Genomic DNA, 14,471 nt, shown 5'->3' with positions numbered 1-14,471 from the left:
GGCATTTCACTTTTCCAGTGCCCGTGGATGAGCTTTGTTTTGCCTTTGTGTGTGTCTTGATCTGTCTGTATGCAGGTTCCGATCTGCCAGTCACCCCCACCCTTCGCCTTCCCCAGGTATACCCCACCCCTTTGCCAGGTGACATCTGACTAGCACAGGGACCACCCAGCCGTCCGTCCCTCCGTTCACTCAGCAGTTGGTGGAGCGGGGTCTGTGTCTGCACAAAGTCCAGGGGCTGTGTGCGTGGCCTGGCCTGGACAGCAGGCGAGGCGGCCTCGACACTGGCCTTCTCCTGCTGCCCATCCAGCTGATTTTTGCAGAGATACCCTGTCACCCCGTCAACTTAAATACGCTTCGAAGTTAGCCAATGCCTCCCCGGGATTTTTAAATACAAACTGTTGCCTCAACTTGTAGTTGATTTTCATATTCTAAGAAAACAAGTTTCACATTTGCTCTCCTAGTTGATCTTTTGATTTTCTCCCCTTCTGTATTTGTCATCTTCTCCTGGGATGGGGACCTCCAAGCAATGTTCAAGGACCAATGGGCTGCCACAGCTGTGCTTGGGGGTGCGGGGGTCCGGGGGACCTCAGTGCTGGGGGGCTGGTGGGGGGCAGGCACTGAAAGGTCTTTGAGTTTTCTCCTTGAGTTCCAGATTTTGTTACTCTATGTGAGTGAGTGTGTGTGTGTGTGATTTGTGTGTGTGAGTGTGTGTGTGTGTGTGTGAGAGAGAGAGAGAGAGAGAGAGAGTGTGTGTGTGTGTGTGTGTGAGTGTTTGTGTTGGGGCCATGCCTGGTGGTACTTAGGGGCTACTCCCAGCAAAGCTGAGGAGATCATCTCCCTCCCTAGCCTTTTTTTTTTTTAACAAAATTTTATTAAAGAGGGGCTGAATGGATAAGGCGCTTGTCTTGCACTAGCTGACCCGGGTTCAATCCCCGGCATCCTGTATCGTTCCCCGAGCACTGCCGGGCGTGATTGCTGAGTGCAGAGCCAGGAGTAACCCCTGAGCATCGCCAGATGGGACCCCAACCCTCCAAAAGCATTAGAGAACCACGATTTACAAAGTTAGGGCTAGCTGAGTTTCAGACATGCAATGCTCTAGCGCCAGTCGCACTACCAGTGTCCCCAGGTGTCTTCCCGCCCCAGCCTGCCACTTTGTAAAGGCACATTGTAAAGTCTGGGGGTTGGAATTTGGATCTGATGTTCTCAGTGTTGTTGGATCTGTGGGTTGGACATACAGATCTACCACTCCCCCACAGACAGCCTGATGTTTGATCTTTTATACTAACACCCCTCCCCCCAAACACACACACACACACACACACACACACACACGCATTTTGTTAACTTTTTGCAAGTTACTGGCTGCCCCTGTTTCTCATACAGATATTTTATAAGGACATGGGCCGCGTTTTCACCTAAGTTACTGATGGCACTCCTAACCAGATGGCACTTGAATGGAGGTGACAGCTCTGGGTGGTTATGACTCACTCTTTAATCACCCTACTACAGCCTATGTGACCCCACACTGGTCTCCATGGACAGACACATGCACACACATCTATACATATATGTACACACATACAAATCAACGGGGACAAAGTGTTTGAAAGTCCCTTGTATCTAGGTACCTGCTGACAGAGGGTGGATGAAGAGGCTGGGAGAGGAGGAGACGGGCTCCTGGGTGTCACTTGAAGTGCATCTGAACGTGCAGGCACAACCCCCCACACACCCACATGCACACACATGTGCACACACGTGTGCACACATGGACACACATGTGCACACACACACTCACGTACACACATGCATACTCATACTCATACACATGCACATGCACACACGCACACATACCCACGCACGCATACATATGTGCATACTCATGTGTGCACACACACATAGACACACATGCGCACGCACATGCACACACACCTATGCACACACGCGCACACACAAACATGCTGTCAAATCCTTACACTCTTTTCTGCCCCTTCATAAAAGGAAGAACCCATGTAGAAGGAAGTGAGCCTGGTTTGGTGTGACTCTCTGAAGTCAGTCTGAAAAAGCGGGCAGAGGGTTGATTCTGTATCCTTCAGGCCTACGTCCAAATTCAGGTCACTCGCAAGCTCTATGGCTTTGGAAAATGATTTGGGTTTTTCTTTTTCTTTTAATTGGCAGTGCTGGGACTCGAACCCAGGGCCTCACGCGCACAGGCAGGCCGCGTGCTCTGCTGGTGAGCCCCATCCCAGCCTCCTTTACAGTCTAAAGCTCCGGTTCTTTCATTCTCGGAGCGTTGGAATCTATTGCCGCTTGCCTAGTTCCCCTGGCTTTAGGGAGGCTTCAGCAGCACCTATGGGACAGACCTCAGGAAATGAGAGGTTTCAGATGTGCAAAATCTTCCTATAGTGTTGGTGACCAAAACAAACCTGGGTCCTCCCTGCCAGGTCTGAGGAGCTTCCGCCCTTACCCCCAGGCCTGGCTGACTAGCTAGCACTTCCCTTTTCCAAGTAGGGGGTGAGAGTCAGGGGCCCGGCTGCCTGCTGAGGGTGGGGGTGGGGGGGCTGACTTCCTGCAGTGCCTTCTGTCGATTGAATAAGGGGGCCTCCCTGAGTCAGCACCCGCCTACACCTATACCCGGCTGACGAGGGTCACAGACTGAGCTGCTCCCCTGAGCCCAGTGTCACAGCTGTGCCTCCTTACCCTGAGAGTCACAGCCCCGGCTGGACCTGACGGAAGCCAGCAGAGACTTCCGGGGGCCGCTTCTCTGGGCTTGAACATCCATGTCAGAGATCCTGGTAAAGCTCAGCCGTCTGGGCTATCTAGCCCTTAGCAAGGGAAAGATGCGAACTAGAGCTAGATGGAGGGTTCCAGAAGCAAATAGACCAACAGGAGCTGGGGGAAAATATCCGTAAAAAGTAAAAGCAACTGGGGAAAGCAAAGCTGGGAAAAAACCAAACAAACCAAAAAAAAGTAGTCAGGGCCCAGGTCAGTGGTCGCCAAACACTGCAGCTTCCTGAGGGCACGATTGCTTTTTAATGGACTCAGAATTCACCACCAGTAGTAATTTCTGCGTGCAGAGCCAGGAGTAACCCCTGAGCACGGCCAGGTGTGGCCCAAAAGCCAAAAATAAACAAATAAATTGAATTACTTATTTCATTATTTTTTTCCGTTTTAACAAACTTGTTTTTTTTTTTAATTCAAAACTTGAAAAAAAAAATTTTAGTGAAGGCTTACTTACTTCCAGCAATGCTCAAAGTGCCAAGGTACTCCTGGTACAGTGCTTGCAGTTGCACACTGTGATAGATTCCTGGCTCAGGGGACCAGAGCCAGGGATAGAACTTAGAGCTCTTACATGCAAAGCATGCACTCCAGCATTTTGAGCCATTACCCCAGCTCTGAGACATATGTTTAAAAGGCAAACCTTTCCGATAGTGCCTTAACTAAGAAATAATTATTGTTAGCATTTATGTGGGCTGGAGCAGTAGCACAGTGGGTTAGGGCATTTGCCTTGCACACGGCTGACCCGGGCAAGCTACCGAGAGTATCTTGCCCGCATGGCAAAGCCTGGCAAGCTACCCGTGACATATTCGATATGCCAAATACAGTAACAGCAAGTCTCACAGTTTGTTGTGAGATATTACTGGTGCCCGCTCGAGCAAATCGATGAACAATGGGAGGACAGTGCTACAGTGCTAGAGTGCAGAATTATAGTGGTAGTACAGCAGGTAGGGCGTTTGCCTTGCATGCAGCCAACCTGGTTTAGATCCCCAGCATCCCACAGGGTCCTCCAAGCACCACAAGTAGTGATTCCTGGATGCAGAACCAGGAGTCCCCCTTGAGCATCACTGGATGTGGCCCCCAAACCAAAAACCAAACAAAACTCTGACAAAATTACCTTTTAGATGCTCTCTCTTTAAGGGAAAGTTAAGGCTCTACATACCTTCTAGCAAGATCACTATTCAAAATAAAACCAGTGGAAATTTATCCTTGACCAAAATGAAAAGACTTTGGAGCTCCAAGGGAAAGACTGTGATATTCATCTCATTTGGGAAGACTTCCGGGGGAAACCCTGGGAATTTGAGAGATGCGTTCAATCTCATGTCGGGTGAGTTGAGTTTAACCCTGGCTCTCCTGCCAGCCAGCCTTGTTTTCAAGTTCCTGGAAGTATAAAAAAAATTCTGAAAATCAACCGGGGCCAGGTGTTTGGAAGTGCCTAGTGGCTCAGTTGAGCAGGAAGGGACCCCGCAGGGATGGAAATCTGCATTTGGAGGCAGGGCATGCAGAAGACCACCTCCCACCACTGGCACAGTAAGTCAATGGAGGCTCCTCTCTCTATTCCAGACCCTGGAAGAGCGCCCAGGCCGGGAGCTTGGTGGGAGGGAGGATGGTTCTGACATAGGCAGGTAGATAGGGAAGGGTTCATGGCAATGGAATTCCTGGGAAATAATAAAACCTATAGCTCTGAGGCGCAAACGCCCACTTTGCAGAAACAGGAACTAAGGCTTGATAAGCTCTTACCTGGGCCAACAGACCCAGTGAAGGCTGAATCCCCCCCCCCCCCCCCCCAAAGAAGCTCCAGCAGGAGCAAAGACCAGAAAAGGAATTTCAAAGAGGACCATCAACTACTCCCAGCTCTACTCCTTGACAGCCATACTAGTAATGGACACTTTTTGGGTCACACCTGGAGATGCACAGAGATTACTTCTGGCTCATGCACTCAGGAATTACTCCTGACGGTGCTCGGAGGACCATATGGGATGCTGGGAATCGAACCCAGGTCAGCTGCGTGCAAGGCAAATGCCCTACCCGCTGTGCTATCGCTCCAGCCCAGCAATGGACTCTAATCTAGCTAGAAAGCCCCACGTGAGGGGCTACCAAAGCTACCTTGAACAAAGGAAGCGTGCGTATATGCTGCCCGAGCCCATATGCTGCTTGTGCTCACGTGATCGAGCACATGTGGTGCCCGAGCACATCTCCCTTCTTGAGATGTGTACCAGGGCTCTCTTCATCTCTGAAGAAGCCGGCATTCTTCTCTGAACTTGTTACTCTCTCTCCCTTTGCTCTCCCTCCTCCTCCTTCCTCCAAGCCTCCAAATGAAATGTTTTTACTTCACTGCTCGGCTACTCCTGAAATTCCTTTCTATAAGATAGAGCAAAAGCCTGGAAGCCCCGGGTAAGGCTTCGGACTGACTTTTCTTTCCTGCAAAGAGCAATTCCTTGCTCCCGCTGCTGCTCCTGCAGCTCCCCGGGAAATCAGGGGTTGGGAATCAACTCCCATGCTGAGACCAGGCGGACGCCAGGTATGGCTCAATGGCCACCTCACAGGGGCTCATCCTCAGTTCTAGCGTTCCCAGCCCGCCCTGGGGTGGCAGAGGCGGACCGGGAGAAAGTGACTGTCTCTTCTCTCGGCCTCACGTAAGCCACCCCTGGGGACCCTCCGACTTCAGTTCTCAGAAATGAAAGTCTTTGGGAGCTGGAACAAGGTACAGCCGGGAGGGTGTTTGCCTTGCACGTTCGATCCCTGGATCCCATATGGTCCCCCAAGTATCACCACCAGGAGTAATTCCTGAGTGCAGAGCCAGGAGTAACCCCTGAGCATTGCTGGGTGTGACCCAAAAAAGCAAAAAAAAAAAAAAAGAAGAAAGTCTTGAGACATTCTCGGGTCTGTCCCCGGTGCTGGACAAAGCAGTTTCTGAGCCAGACACTGGCCCAGGATGTTCCATTTTGACCCGTTGTGGACTCAGCTGCCCCTAACTAGGGCGGGCCCCCCAATCGGTGTGAAAATTCCAGGTGCCACTTGTGGAAATATTTGCCCCAGCTGAGCACCCCCACCCTTCCCGAGGAAGCAACACAGAGAGGCAGGGGCGGCGCTAAGCACATTTTGGGAGGCCCCTGGGCTGCCTCACAGGGAAAGAGTCTGGGGTCCCCCCGCCCTGTCCTCTCTGCCTGGCCACGGCTCCTTATGTGAGCCCTCCAGTCTGGGCCTCCCCTGCATCTGCCTGGACCTTGGACCGGTTCCTTCCCTCACGGAATTCTTACCCTCAATACCGGACAATCCATTCGAAATGCTTCTCCACTCCCCCATGCTCAACAACCGCCGCCACTTTCTCTGTTCCTCGAGCCTGTGCTCTCTGCGGCCCCCCCCCCCAACGCCCAACCTGAAGCCAGCGCAGAGCTCCTAGTACCCAGACTCACATGTTACCGTGTGTGCATTGTGTCCCACATGTGTGAGTGTGTGTGTGTGACATGTGTGGTGTGTCTGCACACGCATTCACTCTTTATTTTGTGAGTTGCCTTTGGAGCCGCAAATTAGATGAACTCCGGCCCCGGGGGTGGCCTCTGAGCCCTCCCGCCCTCTTTCTGCACCTCTTTTCCTCCTAAGCAGGGGAGAAAGAGCGCAGAGGCGCTCCCTGGGGCTAACACGGCCCAGTGCAGGCTTCTGAGCCAAGCACTTTCACAGCCAGACAGGCGCTTTATCTCGACGCAAACCACCCTGGGCAGCAACTGAGAACTCGGAGTGGAGGTTTGTGTTTGCACTGAGATTTAATCTCTTTAGAGAAGGGGGTTGGGGTTACTGACAAGTCCCTCAGCCGCCAGAGAAGGGAACAAGATCTGAGTGTGGAGCGGAAGACAGAGACATAGTTAGCTACGAGTCTTGGTTTTTTTTTTTTTTTTGGATGCGGGGGTGGGGTGGGTGTTTGAGCCACACCCAGTGATACTCAGTGCTTACTCCTGGCTCTGCACTCAGGGGACCATATGGGGTGCCAGGGGTAGAACCCGTGTTGGCCACCTGCAAGGCAAGCGCCTACCTGCTGCACTATTGCTCCAGCCACAAGTCTCCTTGATTTTTTTGGACTTTTTGCTCGGAGGTCACACCCAACAGTGCTCAGGGGGCTTTTCCTATCTCTGTGCTCAAGCATCTCTCCTTTTTTTTTTTTTTTTTTTTTTTTTTTGCTTTTGGGTCAGACCCAGCAATGCTCAGGGATTACTCCTGGCTCTGCACTCAGGTGTTACTCCTGGTGGTGCTTGGGGAACCATATGAGATGCCGGGGATCGAACCTGGGTCAGCCGCGTGCTCACAAACCCACTATACTATCGCTCTGGCCCAATCACTCCTTATAGTGCTTGGGGACCAGGTGATCTGGGGAAGAGGGTGTTCCCACAGTAAAGCCTACTCCCACCTCATGGTGCCACCTCTCTGGCCCCACCCTGAGGTTGAGGACGTGGCTTTTGTGAGCGCAGCACACATAGTAGGTGGAAGCAGACAGCTCTGTTCGTCGAAGCAAAGCTCTTAACGTCTCCGAGTCTCAGCCTTCCTCACCTGGAAAATGGGTCCAGAGGCCCAACAAGCAAACGCACAGCCTCCATCCTTCCTCTTCTGCACATCAGACATTTCTCTGTTGAGGGGGGAGGGCAGTGCACCCAGAGGTGCTTAGCAGACCGTGTGGGATTGGGGGTAGGACTCGGGGCTCTGACGTGCAAAGCTATTGCCATGGCCCCATTCTAAATGCCTTAAGTGGTCCCCGTCTCATCTACTGCCTGACTTTTGTGGAGGAATGACTTGGCCCAAAGACTGACTTGATCTTCCTACGTGTTAGCAGGCGGGTGGGCTGGAGTCGGATCTCCGGGTCGATCCCCACCTGTGCTCGCCACCTGGGGGTCTTTGGATCTTCCCTTCTGCTGAGGAGAACGGGGGGGGGGGGCTTTCTCACAACCGCCGCCCAGGTGTGTGCCAATGAGCCCAGGGGTCACAGATCATTCGGCCGCGGACACTTCCCAAGAATCGCCAGGGTGCTCAGAGATGGTCTGGGGGTTTGAGACCAAGGCTGCACAAGGCTTCCCCCACCCCCAACCAGTCCAGCACCTCCCTGCCACCAGGCATCTGTTTACTGGGGCACAGCAGTGGCTCTGGGCTTCTGTGCCTCCTCCCTAGCCATGGAGCCTGAGGGGGCGTTACCCAGGAGGCTGCCTCAGGAAGCGACTCAACTCAACAGGGGAGTGGGATGAAGAAGGGAGCTGGAGAGGGATGCCTCCAGCACCCCGGGGGGGGGGGGGGGGCTGCAGGGTCTCAGAGCCACGGTTCGAATTGTTCCTATCCAGGCACCAGGAAACGCTGGGAGTCTTCTCAGAGGGGGTGTCAACTGGTCTGACCCCCAAGCCTGAGCTATAGATAAGGCAGAAGGGGAGGAAACCTTGGGGCCTTCGGTGGGGTGGGGGGGTCTACACACATCTGCCAGCCCGGACATGCTGTGTGCTGAGAAAAGACACCCACCCCCATAATAACAAGCTGACCTGCTCTGAGTATTCCTAGAGTTGGCGCACGGGGAATGCAAGGCTGCGTCTGCAAAGGCTTTCTCCAGGAGGAACAACTAACTCCATGGCCCCCGTGTGCATATGTGCGCGCACACACACACACACACACACACACACGTGCGCGCGAACACATATAGCACTGTCCTGTAGCACTGTCCTCCCGTTGTTCGTCGATTTACTTGAGCAGGCGCCAGTAATGTCTCCATTGTGAGACTTGTTACTGTTTTTGGCATAACGAATACCCCTTGGGGAGCTTGCCAGGCTCTGCCATGGGGGCAGGATACTCTCGGTAGCTTGCCGGGCTCTCCGAGAGGAATGGAGGAATCAAACCCAGGTCAGCCGTGTGCAAGGCAAACGCCCTACCCACTGTGCTATCACGCACACATATACACATATAAAAATACATACATACATACACACACATGCCCACATATGCACACATAAAAATACATACACACATGCACACATATACACACATGAAAATACACACACATACATACATACACACATGCACACATATATACACAAAAATACACACATACACACACCCACACACACACCAGTCTCATTCCTCTTTTGTCTTTCTGTCCACTGCTTTCAGAAACAATTTTTTCAGTGTGGGGGGCAGAGGCCCAGTGGCCCAGATGACTTGGAGGTCAGATGAATAAAGTCGGGGGGAGCCAAAGACAGGCTGAGGCCACTTGTCCATGCACTGCCCAGGCCACCCTGAGAGGCAGGAGTCTCGGCCTCAGGGGGCACAGCCCAAAGCCCTGGGGACAGAGACAACAGCCAATCTGTCTTGGGGGAACTTTCAGCCCCACCGATCTGAGCTGACCCACCCACCAGCCCGTCCCAACCACTGGGCTGATAGATAAAGGCAGAGGGGGAGGAAACCTTGGAAAATATTATTTTAGAATATTCTCGTGATGGAGCTGGAGCAATAGCACAGCGGGTATGGCGTTTGCCTTGCACGCAGCCGACCCAGGTTCGATTCCCAGCATCACATATGGTCCCCTGAGCACCACCAGGAGTGATTCCTGAGTGCAAAGCCAGGAGTAACCCCTGAGCATCGCCGGGGTGTGACCCAAAAAAGCAATAAATAAATAAATAAATAAATAGAATATTTTCGTGAGCGAGATGCTGGTGAATCCTTTATACATCAGTTACAAAACAGAAACTCTTCCCGACTGCTAGGAAGTAGTGGGGGGTGGGGGCAGAGAAAAAAAATTTTAAAAAGCTCTTGCATGTAATTGAAGGCAGGTTGGGAGATGTTCAAGCTTTGAAATTCTCCTTCTTGTGAAATGTTTATGAAACACTTTCCACAAACGAGTTATGCAACTAGGACAACACCTTTGATCGCGTCCAGCGCCCCTGATTTATTCATTAGTGCCGGAGAGGACCATAGAAAAGGCCTGAAGACGCCCCCCTAGCCTCACCGAGCCCACGTCCCCCTCGAAACAGGGGGCTGGAAGGGCGGTCCAGCTATGCAGCTGGGGAGCCCGCCTTTTCCCTCCCGGGTGCCCTCACCTCCCTCCTTGGCCCAGACAGATTGTGGCCTTGTGTGACATTTGGAGAGAGAAGACTCAGGAGTGGGGGGACAGGAGCTCTGTTAGAATCCCTCTCTGGGTTTTGGGGGCATCTCGGGGCCCCTGAGATGGGCAGGAGCCCCGTCCTGGAGCTGCAGCTCTGTGAGGAGTGAGGTCCGTATGGGGGACCCCTAGCCCCCCAGGCCCCATCCTCCCAGCGTGCGTCTCTCTGATGGAGGAGATGTCAGGGAGTTCAGAGGGATTAGGAGAGATAATCTCCCCGATACCGCTTCACCTCTCTGGTCACTGCCCAAAACTCGGCAGCACCTTTGCACAGCCCGGGGGTGGGGGGGGGGGAGGGACGGTCCCTCGTCTGCTGGTCGGAGGAAACCTATGGCAGCTGTGCTCCCCCCAACTCCCGCCCTCTGTCCCAGGGTCCGACTGGCCATCCCTAGCAGGGCCGGCGGAATCTTCCGCTTGCGTGAGAAGCGCCTCTGAGGGATGCTGGCGTGGGTCGGCCCTGTTCCAGGCGGGCTGTGGCTTTGGTTGGGTTTTCACAAGTTTGGGGGAAATTGGGGTTTGGTCCAATTCGCCTCGGGTTCTCACATTAGAAGTCAGTGGGGATCAGACAGAGGCTCTCTGTATCTCCCAGATCCTCAGCCAACACCCAGTGGCCTGGACTGACTCCAATCTTTCCCATTCGACAGCTGTGGAAGGGATTTCTGATTCGGGAGAAGCGCCGTTTCTTCACATCTCCTGTCTCCAGGGCCCCGGACTCTACTCTCTGTGGGGAGAGGACCGAAACCCAGGGAACTGTCCTGCCCTCCTCTGCCCACCCAGCCCAACCGAGCTCTAGAACCTGATTGTAGCTGAAAGCCTTTTCTTGCCATTTTTAAGAATAGTCTTTTTTTTTTTTTTGGAATGGGGATGAGTGTACCAGGTGGTGAACACTGTCACCAACACCTCACACCCAGGAGTGCCCAATTAGAATTTTTTTCTGGAATGAGTCAAAAGTTGGCAAAATCGAAGCTCCGTCTGGTGACCGGTGGGGATGTCAGGAAGTCCAGACTAAGCCCCCTGAGGTTCTAGAAGGCTCTTCCTTGGCCCCCCAAAGAGCGGGGAGGGCCATTGATCCAGGAAGCAGATGAAAGGGCGCGCTTTCTTTCATGATGGCGCTGGTTTCTGAAATTAAGAGTTGCAGGGAGAGCTGGCACTGATTCTAACAGATAGCGCCAGTTGGAGGCAAGGCGCATGTTTTCAAGCACTGTCATAGCCCCGGCTGCTTATCTCCCATGGGGCATAATGAGTCTAGAGAGGAACCTCCACTCGCGGCTGGGGCCCAGCCAAGCCGCCTGGGCTGGATCCACCAGGGTGATTTCACCTTCTCCCTCTGTGCCCCCTTCCTGCCTGCCGGCCTACCCCTGCCTCTGCCCCTGCCCCGGGGAAGGGGTGCGCCGGAGCAGGAGGGGCCCCAAGACCGTGGAGACCAGCGGCTGTCCCCGAACACTTGGCTTAAGGAGCCAACCACGAGGTCGGCATTGCGGCTGGTGCCACAGACGTTCTCGATGATCTGTTTGGAACTTCGTGAATCCGGCTCACGACTGTTTGCTGGGGACACTCATTTCTGGGGGGAGGAGGATAGCAGAGCTTTTTTGATGGCGATGCCAAGCATGGGTGGGCGGTGCTGAAGAGACCTGGGGTGTGGGCTGCGGGGTCGGGGGAACTGGGGAGCACAGCGCTCTCCTGGACCTGGTCCCTGTGACCCTGCCCCTCTGGGCTCTCCTGGGCTCCATCCCTCCCCGCCCGCTCTTCCTGCGGCCCCCAGGCGGGAGGGCTTGTGGGGACCCTTCCTGAGAGTGTCCCCTCTCAGCTGGTGTGTCTGTGCCTCCCTGGGCAGCGCCTGCTCATTCCCATGTCAGGAAGAAGCAGATAAGCAGTGTTAGGGAGCGATCGGAGAGCGACTGCCTCTGAGCAGCACCAGACCCCAACCTGAGCCCTGTCCAGCACCTGCTGGACACGGTGAACAGATGCCTGCAGGTCAAGTAGGTCCCTCGCTCCCGGCCCGTCTCTCGGGGCCCTGCTCCCTCCTCGCCTCTAGAGTCACAACGAGGGTCTTCGTGCTCTCGGGGTTCTGAATGAGCCACAGCTCCGTCTTCACGTAGAGCTTAAGCCCGTGTTATGCTCGTGCGTCTGAGCCTTTACTTGATTGACTTATTTCTGAGGTTGGCGGGGAGTGGAGGTGGTTGGGGTCATACCTAGAGGTGTTCCAGGGCTACTCCCAGCTCTGTGCTCGGGGGACCGTGTGGTGCCAGGGCTTGAGCCGAATCAGTTGCGGGAAAGGCCAGCACCCTTCCTGCTCTCTCCTGGCGTGAACCTTTAGCGGGTTGTCGGTGATAGCCCATGGAGCCCACAAAACCACGTTAAGCCAGATTCTCTCTGCCCACGGCCCCTGTCAGGGGTTCCCTGGTGCCTTCTCAGGGGTGGTTTAGGCCGCTTGACCCCCTGCCCCAGGAGACTTCTGCCTGTTACAGAATCATTGCTCTGGGTGGGAGATGGGGTGTGGGGCAGGGTCAGGCTGGAACCCACTTTGGTGGCTGGTGGCGTGTGGCAGTTACCCCAGGCGCCTCAGACAGCAGGTGGCAATAATTGTGCAAGACACAGCGGGGGACTGTCAGGTACGGCCACCCAGGCCGGGAGGGCTGTCCGAAAGGGCCGACTCAGCAGCAAACAACAGAGTTGGCTGCAACCTATGCAGGGGGGTGGAGCCCTGAGCACGTGGCCCAGACTCCGAGGAGCTCTGGGGAATTGAAAACAGGAGAAGGGGGAGCACCTTTTATTGATTTATTTCTGGTTTGGGGGCCATGCCCAGCGATGCTCAGGCTCAGGGCTTATTCCTGGCTCTGCACTCAGGAGTCACTCGTGGCAGTGCTCAGGGGACCATACGGGGTGCCGGAAACCCAGGGCGGTGGCTGCAAGGCGAACACCCTCCCCACTGTCCTATCGCTCCAGTCCCAGTTGCTCTCTTTTAACTTGGTGAGGTGGAGAGTTTGGCAGTATTATTCAGGGGACCAAAGACACTGGTGTGTGCAAGGCCCCGAGGCCAATCCCCAGGAGCAACATAGGGTCCTGCAAACACCTGAGTCCAGCCCCAGAGTCTGAGTGCAGAACCATCAGACCCCACCCGCGGACCCTTGGGTGTAGGCTCGCCCTAAAAAGCATCATTTAGTGTCACCATCTTCTCATCGCATAGAGCGGATGGTAACGTGTGTTCCCAGGGGGAAAAGAGCATCATCCACCCAGAGGTGCGACGTTCAAGGTCCTGAGGCTGTGTGCACCACCTGCAGAGGCCCAGGAGGGCAGTGGGGCTCATGAAGGGCTAGTATACCAAGCCGGTATCCGCTGTAGTGGGGCTCCTGAGCACTGCTCGGCCCTGCTCAGCCTGCGGTGCTCAACCGTCTCTCGCCGAGGTCTCCCTCCACGCCTGTCCCCTCACATGCCCCGTCTGCCTCCCCTTGCAGATTAAAACTGAGGACCTCAGCGACTCTCTGCAACAGGCCCTCACCCACCGGCCATGCCACTTGGCACAGGGACCTGCCGTGATGTCGGGGAACCAAATGCCTGGGGTAAATGCCTGCCCGGGGGGCCCTGCTCGTCCCAGAGCGAGAGGACCCGTGCCTTCCGCAGCCTGCCTGTCACCTATGCTAGGCCCCCAGGGACATGGGAGGGTGGAAGAGGGGCACTGAGAGGCCTGGGCCAGGCAGGGGAAGCCGCTGGGGTGGAGAGGGGCCCTCTCCGCCCTGGAGTTCAGCAGGTCCCGGCTGGGGTCTGAGCACCCAGCCAGTGCTCTAGTTCAAGTGCTCCTGTCCCAGGAGCACAGCAGACATGAGGGGAGCCCAGGGCAGGGCAGGAAAGGGGCCTCTGGGAGTAGGAGGGGCCCAGACTGGAAGGGGCGGGGGTGCAGAGCAGCCATCGTGGTCGGGGTCATGTGGAGAAGGACACGCGTGCCCATCTGTCCACGTCTTCACTCCACATGGGCTGGGCTAGTTGAGAGACTCCAGGTGCCACCAGAGTGATGGGCACACACCTGGGCACCTGTGGGAGCACAGACCCCACAGCACCGGGCAGGCAGCCCTCAATGGACGGGCTGACGCTCAGCTCATCCTGCGCCCAGGCCCAAGTGCAGCCCTCCTGGGCCCTGGGTTCCAGCCGCCAGTCCCCTCTCTGGGGCTAGGCTGTACTCCACTGATTCGGAATGAGGAGCTGGCCAGGGTGTGGCTGCAGGCCTAGACCAGGGGCAGGGGACATACACACTCACACACACACACACACACACGTGCACTCATTCACACAGTCACACACATATACAGCCACACATACACTCATATTCACACATAATCACACACACACACGTGCACTCATATTCACACATGCACACACAGATGCACACACTCCATGCATTCATATCCATATACAATCACACACATGTATACATACTCTCACACACATGTGCTTGTATTCACACATATTCACACATAATCACACACATGCACAGTCACACACGTGCACTTGTAGTCACATGTCACACATATGTACACACACTCACACACATGCATTCATATTCACATACAATCACACA

General features: G+C 54.7%; 1 protein-coding gene across 1 annotated transcript in view; it reads left to right on the top strand.

Annotated features, from left to right (window-relative positions):
- POU2F3 (POU class 2 homeobox 3) overlaps positions 1 to 14,471 on the top strand; it is a 75,240-nt gene that overhangs the window by 41,222 nt on the left and 19,547 nt on the right. The window contains exon 4 of the mRNA XM_056108182.1: positions 13,354 to 13,458. Within this exon, the coding sequence (XP_055964157.1) occupies positions 13,354 to 13,458 (105 nt within the window). The remainder of the gene's footprint in view (positions 1 to 13,353; positions 13,459 to 14,471) is intronic.

The sequence above is a fragment of the Sorex fumeus genome, unplaced genomic scaffold (genome assembly GCF_029834395.1).
Source record: "Sorex fumeus unplaced genomic scaffold, SorFum_2.1 ptg000198l, whole genome shotgun sequence".
Taxonomy (NCBI): Eukaryota; Metazoa; Chordata; class Mammalia; order Eulipotyphla; family Soricidae; genus Sorex; species Sorex fumeus.
This window is presented reverse-complemented; position numbering and strand designations above follow the sequence as displayed.